The 9,042-nt window shown below is 34.2% G+C and overlaps 1 protein-coding gene across 1 annotated transcript; it reads right to left on the minus strand.

The window, feature by feature from the left end:
• Window positions 1-6,227: 6,227 nt before the first annotated feature.
• On the minus strand, window positions 6,228-7,814 carry LOC131636798 (zinc finger CCCH domain-containing protein 48-like). Its single transcript, XM_058907393.1, has 5 exons — window positions 7,572-7,814; window positions 7,266-7,451; window positions 7,057-7,158; window positions 6,789-6,941; window positions 6,228-6,643 (listed from the first exon to the last, which is right to left on the minus strand). The coding sequence occupies exons 1-5, from the start codon at window positions 7,812-7,814 to the stop codon at window positions 6,455-6,457; spliced, it is 873 nt and encodes a 290-aa protein (XP_058763376.1). The 3' UTR covers window positions 6,228-6,454.
• Between the last annotated feature and the right edge of the window lie 1,228 nt (window positions 7,815-9,042).

The raw sequence follows: 9,042 nt of genomic DNA on the forward strand, positions 1-9,042 counted from the left end.
GTATTTATTCTATTATTAATTGTAATTATATTGATTTTTATTTTTGGATGTGTTTAGGTTTAATACAACTGGGTTGGATTACACCAAGACGCCTGTAAACAAAACAATTTTTTACCGCCAACTCTTGGATCGACTTCGACCCCAAGATGTAATACCACTAAAACTTTCCATTTTCTAACAATATTTGTAAAATAAACTGTCTTCTATAATTTGAAATTAATATTTTTTTCGTTGCAGTTTATTTGGAGACCGTACTTGGAACTGGGCCATGAACCCGACCCTAAAGAGACGGCTGTTTGGACGGCAAAATCACCTATCATACGGTTCACCGCTGTGGAGATGCACCAAAGTGACCGTGTGAAGCTCCAGTTCGGCATGCATCAAGGTATCCCTGACCCCCCTGAGTGTTTGGAACCTTGGCATCTGCAAAAGGTCAGCCAACAGTGGTACGTAAAAAATTGGAAGACGTTCGTTAAAGAGCACCGTAAAATATGGTAATTATTAATACTATTATGATTTAAAATTTAGTAATTTATATTTAATATTGTAATTATTTTCTATTTTCACTAAATGTTTATTTATATTTTTATAAAAAAATTCAGTTTTTCTTGTTAAACCAAAAGAAAAATTATTCAATTATCAAGAATAAAGCATTTTATTAAATTAAATATAAAAAATCAACTTTGATTACAACTTTGATTACGGTATTTTATTCTTATTATTATTATTATTATTATTATTATTATTATTATTATTATTATTATTATTATTATTATTATTATTATTATTAATATTTTAGTTTTAGTATTAGGTTTGATTAGACAAGCTAACTTTACCCTTAGCTAAACAACTGTTATAAATTTTAAACTCAATTTTATTCTATTTATATATAATATTTATAAACAAATAGTTAAAATAATATTTAATTTTAAATAATTAGAATTAAATAATTTAATATATAATGTTTTGACATTATAAGGTCAAAAAATTTATAAGTTTTTAAAAATTGTATAGTCAATAATTTGTTCCATTATCTTTTATAATTAATAAAATAAAAATAACAAAGTTTCTTTATAAAACCTTAACAAAAAAATTGCTTTTATTGAATCCTTGTAGATTAATAAAAGAAGTTAACTTTGCTTTTATCTACACAAAAAAATTGCTCCAAATAAAATACATAATTTATTCTTTGTATTTTATTTTTATTTCTCATTTGAGTTATAACTTTTGTATGTTGCACATTATGGTCTTGAGGGACTAATTGAATTTAAGTGGAAAAACTTGGAAGACGGAATACAAGAGCGGTTACTTGTAATATCATTCTTAATTTTTTCATCATTGGTTTTGAAGTTTTTTTAAACATGTCATTGTCTTTTTTGTTGTGGAGAATAGTAGTATAGAAAATGTGTGGTTTAAGGTGTTATCTTCTTTTCAATTTATGGTCATTCTGACATTATCCGAGGTTGATTCACCGATGATCCCGAAGACCATTCAAACTCTGGATTCAGGGTCGTATCTTCAGGGTCATTATTTTAATTTTTTTGTAAAATAATGGTAATTATCGCGTTTGAAACTACCATAATTTAAATTACGGCAGTGTATGTGGTGGTATTTGTTAAACTGCCATTATTTACCTGGCGGAAACTAAATATGCGGCATTTGTGGAAATCGCCAATTTTTGTTAATTATGAGGGTTAAAACCGCCACAATTTGACATTATTAACTGCCACAATTTCCCTATTTTTTGTAGGGAAAGATGAAATCTATCAAGAAGAATGTTTGTAAGAATGTGTAGAACATCTTGCATGTTTTGATTTTCCTAATAATTGTCCAAAGAGGGAGTCTGTCATTACATGTGATTGACAATATTTTGTAGGCAAAGTAAGCAATATTTTGTAGGCAAACTAAGCTGTATGTTTTGTCTTGTCCCTTCGACTGTTCGATTTTGAATGGTTGTGTCTCTTTCATCAACAATTCCTTTATTTGGAAGAAAAGCTTCAAAGGTAGCGTTAAGCCACAACTGCAGTAACCAAAAAGGGCCAGCGAAAAGTAAAGAAGGTCCAGTCTTGTAGTCTTTGATGAAGTCCACTGATTCGCCAAGACTTTCATAGAGATACCCCATAATTAGTTAGCTCAAGTTTAACTTTTTTCCAGCTTTGAGTTGATTAGCCATACAGAGATACCTTTTGGCTACCTGAAGAGACCTGGAACAGAAGACACACCTCGAAAGCCAAAGTGCCAGAAACGCAATGTGCTCTTCGTCTGATGCTTCATCATTCGTTTTGTCATGATGTTTTGTAGTGAATACAGTATAAGTGGCTTTAATCTCACCAAATTGAATGGTGTCGGTATCCATATAATTAGGGTCAAAGACTTCCCCTGTTGGTCGAAGCCCTGTGATAGCGACTATGTCGAAAAGAGTTGGGGTAATCATCCCACATGGGAGATGGAAAGTATTATGGGAAGCGTCCCAAAAATACATGGATGCTAATAACATGGTTTGGTTGTATTCTAAACCTGTTTTGGATAATTGGATCAGATCATAAATCCCTATTTCTTTCCAAAACGGAGCCTTTTTGGCTTCAACTTTAGCTAACCAAGCATAATAAAGCTCAGGATCTTTTGCTAGAGGAATTGCCCTAAAAACCCTAAGAATGTTATTCATATATTCTAAACTAATCTTCTCTGGGACTACAGAAGCTTCAGTCGAGGCACCTTCCACGACAGTATTTTCAGCAAGAAGTGGTTTACCCTCTTTATCTATCTTGTTTTTACTAACTAAAGTCCTGGTCTTATAGTAAACAGGGAAGAATGAATTTATTCTGAAGGTGATTATCACGATCAGGTAAAGGACCCATGAAAGCATGAGTTTTTCCAAAAAGCAAGAAAGGGATAATTACCTGAGAGGCGTAAATGGCACGAGTCTCTTCTAGATTTGGCTCTAGAATGTATTGTTGATTTCCCACTTGTGAAGGACGTTGGAGTTGATGGACAGGTTGGAGAGCGTCTATTGTTTTTGTTGTTGGGTTTTGAACAGTGGAAGACGCCATGGTTGAATCGCTTCAGAAATAGAGGTGAAATAAAAAGGGTTTTGTTTATGCGTTTGGAGATGTTAAAAACGACGGTGAATGAAGAAGAAAATATCCTAAACGATGAAGCCCTTGTATTTAAAGGTTTAGTAAAAACTTTGCAAATCTCTATTTTATTATTTTAATTAGTGAAGTTAATAAGACACGCGTTAGCAGCTGATTTACTCATCTGACGGTCAAACAGTTATTAGCCTTACTCCTAGTATCTAGGAGTAATAATCATGAATAATGTTAAGACGTGGAAACGCATGTCCTGAAGGAATGTTTTTGAAAATGACAAGACGTCTTTGAAAGAAAGGTCATGAATGATTGTGACGTTATTCAGAGTCTTGGAACTCAAAAGGTTACGAGGAGATCGAAATCTCATAATGTCAAGAAATGCCTATTTCTATTAGTTTTCCGAAACAGGCATTTATTGGGGGCAATTTGTTAGCTGGAGATTTCGAATGATATGTATATTCTTTGAGGATTTAAGTTTCGGAGAAAGAATGGCTTTGAATGTGAGTCTTCGAAGCTGAATCGAGATAGGGAGTCTTCGAAGCCATGAGTAGTCTTCGAAATACAAAGATTGTTGAAACCTAAAGTATTTTGATACGTTCTCACAAAAGACACGTTTTCACGGATCGAATAAGGTTGGAGCGGGAAGGTTTGAAATTCGAAAAGTTTCGTTTGAATCAAGGAGGACAGGTGGAGCCCCAGAGATTCGAAGCACATCATACGGGCAACGTGGCGTTTCGTTAGTATAGGACCGTTAGGGTCGAATTAGTATAAATAAGGGTCTTAGTAGTAGGATCCAGGGTGTTCATTTTGCACAAATTACTCACAAATCACTCAAGTATCAAGCGTTAGAGAAAGATTTTTCGCTGAGAAATGTACGTGTAACACCAACACCTTATATATGTTTGTCTTTCTATTATAAGATCGAAGCATCTTTAATTTCCTTTACTTTCTCGTCAAGTCTTTTCATATTCGCAATTTAATTTCCTTTACATTCTCGTCGAAGTTTATTTATGATTATTGTCTAACCAATTTATGTTTCGTTGCATCTTTACTTAGTTTCATTTCGTAAATTGTTCATAGATATATACCATCACATTATAAAAGAACTAAAAACCAAGAGAGTATGAACCAAGTCATCATAAAAGATAACTTTTCGACATATGTCCTAGGATCAATCTAGTCGATCCTGTAAGTAACCAAAGTATATTCATAGTTTGGAGGACTAGTGGTTGTTTACTAGAAACCACCGTAAACACGTTCATACTGTATCTAGCTGTTGTAGGATCATCACACTTGATATACGAGCCAATAGATTCAGAAATGATCTTGAACAGCTTCACACCCCAAGCATGGCAGGTATTTCGGATACCATCAACCAAGCAAATCTCTCCTTATCCACATCAGCAGGTTTCCAAGCTTTTATACAACTAAACAACTGCTCCCACCAAGATCTTCGTTCTTCAATTAATATCTTCACCTCTCCATGAATAAGATCTTCAAGAATACACAAGTTTGGGCCTAGTGAAGCAACTCTAATGGAGAAGATACCTTCCTCGTTGAAAATCTTCTTCAAGTCTAGGTCTATATCTGGATTTTTGATTACTCCTGTGTATGCCCTCCCATATCTGGTCAAATCCTCTTCCTCTGTTCTCAGTCTTAGGGTTTTAGAATAAGAAGATTTTTCTTTCTCCGCTTCCGCCACTTTTGGGTTCAAAATGACTTCAGCAAAAGATCTTTTGTCCACCCAGCCTTTCTCTTTCCACAAAACGTTCTTCACCATAGCATCCCCCTCTCTTCTCTGATAGTCTTTGCCTCAATTCTGAGTTCTCTCCTTGCTAAGTTTTTGAAATCTAGGTAAGTTAGCAAACATCTTTCTTCCTTCAAGAACTAAGTTGTCAAGCTTGATAGCCAAAAACTTCACGTCTGCTACATTGGCGAAGCAAGCAAAGCCATACCTTCTCCCTCTCTTATCCCTTTTTGGAGGTATAACCACCTCATCTATGTCTCCCATATCTTTGAACTCAAATAAAAGGTCCTTGGCTTTCCACGCATCTCCAAACTTGTTATGAAGTAAGAAGAGACAACTTCTCCCACTTCCTTGCTCCTGCCACTCTTCGTTATATCCCAAGCCACCGCTTCCCTCATTTCTCCATTAAACCTTCCGACCCTTCTCCACCCATCTTTGACTACCTTCAAATCTTGAAAACGAGCCATTGTTACATTTCTGGTTTCGTTTGGTGTTTTACATGTGTTTTTCGTCTATTGTTGGTGAGTATGAGTTCTGTCTGATTTATTTTTTGTAAAATACACTAGTACAAAAATGTTAATTTACACCCGTTTTTTATTAAATTTACACCCATTATGTTTAATAAAAATCGGGTGTATATCCACAGGGTGAGAAATGTCTAACGCATTTACACCTGTTTAAAACGGGTGTAAAATGGGTGTAAATACGTTCGTAATTACTCCCTATTTTAAGAATATCGGGTGTAAATATGTTCTACGTTACACCCTATTTTAACAAAAATCGGGTGTAATTGGGCGTATTTACGTTTTTAATTACACCCTATTTTAATAAAAATCGGGTGTAATTACGTTTTTAATTACACCCTGTTTTAATAAAAATCGGGTGTAATTGGACGTAATTACGTTTTAATTACACCCTGTTTTAATAAAAATCGGGTGTAATTGGGCGTAACTACGTTTTAATTACACCCTATTTTAATAAAAGTCGGGTGTAATTAGACGTAATTACGTTTTAATTACACCCTGTTTTAATTAAAATCGGGTGTAGATACCTTCTTAATTACACTCTATTTTAATAAAAATCGGGTGTAAATACGTCATTTATGAACAATTATATTATATTTAAATCTATTTACACCCTATTTCATATACACCATTTAGTTATATTTCATTTTCAGTCCTAATATTGCAAATACTATAAAATCATACACATAAAAATCATATTTTAATTAAGTCAAAATATTTTTAATATTAACCAGAAAGTATACAAAATCACGTGCATTCATAATATTTCAAGTACTATAAAATCATACACATAAAAATTATATTTTAACCAAGTCATAACACTTTCTTCATATATAATTGTACGCCATACTTGACGGTTAGCTTCGGTGTTCTCTAGTCCAATTGAATCCAACCGCTTTCCACATGTAGCATTGGATTCATCCATGGCCAAAATACCACGCCCTGGAGAAGCAATTGCTTTCCACAATTCAATCCGGAGGAAGACCTTCTACATTCGTGTACACCGACTTCATCTTCTCAAGCAAAGTCTACAAAATTATTCATTATATAGCAATTCAGAGCCACACAACAAACCTCTAATTTCTTAAAAAATGTTAAAAAATGTTTTCTACATTGTGTGAATATGCAACTTCCAAAGTATCCTCGACGGTTTTATACCAGACCTTGATAGTGCAGTCTGATGAACCGGATAGCAAGAATTTGTCCCAACAAATAAGGGATGTGACTTCTCCTGTATGCGCATTGAGTGTCATTTTACACTCAAATTTGTCTAGGTCCCAAACCTGAACAAAACAATAAGAAATCATTATCAATTTATCAAACAAAACATATATTAAGCAACAAGCAATTGTGTAGAGCTAACATAGAAAAGCAAAAAACCACTGAAGATTCACAGAGACTCTTTATTTCCAAACAATCAAAATATACCTGGACGCTTTGATCCTTGGATCCTGAGTACAACATCATGTTACATCCAACAGCCAGGCAAACAACAGATTTAGTGTGTCCGCGTAGTGATGCAACCAGTTCAAAAGGGGAATTGGATTTAGAACTGCCTCTCCATGCAAAAATTACACCATCATGCGATTTAAATAATCTAACTCAACATAAATTGATAGATAACAGAAATGAATTATTACAAAAGTAAGAGAACAAAACATACTATACAACCATAAACCAATATGTGAGTAGTTACCTCTGCTCCAGCTAAGAGTGTATCATTGCCAACAACCATGGCAAGGACTCGTCCCTTAGGTCCATCAAGAGTTAAATGTGAAGCAATTTGCATATTCCGTGCCTTCACAAAAAACCACAATGACATTTATCAGCTTACAATTAACAGTCCTATATAACAAAACCATATTATGAAAGAAAAAAATAATTGAAGTAGGAATAAGAGCTTACCTTGACAATGTTAGGAAGACCAACAAAAATCCACGGGCCCTCACTGATCAAAGAAGTAGCTTCAGCACCAAGATTCGTCAAATTAGTACATTGACCAGTAACACAGTCCCATGTCCGAAGTGTCCCATCGGTGCTGCTAGAATAAAGTTTGTTTGATCCATGTGGAAGTGCAATTCCAGTGACAAGCTGCTCACAAATATTTCAATTAAACTAGTTCAGAATTAATTATCAACTAAAAAAGAAGCCAAAATTTCTAGCTTTAAATAGAAATGTAAAATGGTTGTTGTTATAAGGCTAAGTAAGTACCTTCTTGTGTCCTTGAAGCTTTACTAATGTGGAAAAGCCATCACCATAAAACCAGGAATGTAAATTCCGGCAATGTTCACCACGAACACAATCGCCATTCATCCAATATTTGCAGACATGCTTTGGAGAAACCTTAGCAATTTGTGTCTTTTCTCTGTCATCTTCAATAGTAGCATCTTTGGGAAGTGATTTCTCGTCCCCGATCTTGCGAATAAATATTACATTTGGGAGGCAACTTGTCATCTCTTACCAGTGGTCTTACTACGAAATCTATAGTGGGTTCCCTCAAAAGTTTATTACATAAAAATATGTTTGAGCAATCTTACAAATTAATGTTTTTGTTTAACAACTGGATATATAAACTTACGATATTGATGAACAAGTCTTTGCTTTCTGAAGCAATCAACTTTCCTTTTCACTCCTTTCTTTGACTCCTCTTTCTCTTCTGAATCATCTTTCTATTCTAACTCAACAATTTTGCTTTGGAACACATCAGTTAACGTAGGTGGTTCCCCAATTCTCCGGTACTCTAGTATATAAACTAAGCAAAAATAATTAATTAATTAATTACTTAATTGGATCATATCATATAATACAACATTAATTAATAGTTAAAGTTATTATTAATCATACATGTAATGCATTATCCAAATTATTAGACAAAAGAGAGAGTGTATGAGAAACTGAACCAAACCCTCTTATGAGTAACAAAGAATCTTCCTTCAATCGGTTTCTGTTGCCTAGTTCATTCTGTAACAAAATAAAAAATCAAATTCAATGACCTAATAATTTGATTTTAGGTTTATGTTATGGAAATTGAGTAAGGAAAGTGACTAATTACCGAAGGGATGTGATCCGTAGAGGTGGATGGGTGATGTGAATCAGAAATTCTGGGTTGAGGATTATCGAGAAGCGAATCCATTCTACTATGAAGAGTACTCCAGAATCGTTTACCGGAAGATGGACTAAATTGTGGAGAAGAAGAAGAATTAACAACGTTTGTATCATCATCCTGTAATTGTAATAAGAAAACAACGTTTAAGTTAACAACAAACAACAGTTGAGAAAGAAACAAGACATAAGTAATAGTGAAGTTTGAGTTCAAACCTGTTTCATGGGCGGAAGAGGAGGAGTGCGTCGATTGAGGTCGCCATAGACAGACAGTGTTTAAGAGTTGAGAGTGTTTGAGTGTGTGGAAGATAAGGGTTGAATAACGGCTAGTTTTGAAAAGTGAGTTTGCATTGAAGTGAAGCATCGAGGTTTATTTAAATAGATTAAATGTAATGTAACGTTTGGATATTAAATAGTCCTTCACCAGCTAGTAGAGTATCACCAGCAAGACTGTGAATGAAAACAGGTCCTGTCTGGTGCAAACACCAAGTAGTCACACCAACTTGAAATGCAGAGCCAAACACTCCCTGGAAATATTTAACAGTGAAGTTTCAGATTCCAAAACAAATACAATACATAG

The sequence above is a fragment of the Vicia villosa genome, unplaced genomic scaffold, assembly GCF_029867415.1.
Source record: "Vicia villosa cultivar HV-30 ecotype Madison, WI unplaced genomic scaffold, Vvil1.0 ctg.001831F_1_1, whole genome shotgun sequence".
NCBI classification, from domain to species: Eukaryota; Viridiplantae; Streptophyta; class Magnoliopsida; order Fabales; family Fabaceae; genus Vicia; species Vicia villosa.

What these genes read in the sequence shown, in the direction of transcription:
- LOC131636798 (XM_058907393.1), bottom strand. Translation starts at nt 7,814, where the DNA reads ATGACAAGTTGCCTCCCAAATGTAATATTTATTCGCAAGATCGGGGAC. An exon ending in GTCTTCCTAACATTGTCAAG is followed by an intron (nt 7,159 to 7,265) that starts GTAAGCTCTTAT and finishes TTTTTTGTGAAG; the next exon opens with GCACGGAATATGCAAATTGC. An exon ending in CCAAGGATCAAAGCGTCCAG is followed by an intron (nt 6,644 to 6,788) that starts GTATATTTTGAT and finishes TGTTTTGTTCAG; the next exon opens with GTTTGGGACCTAGACAAATT.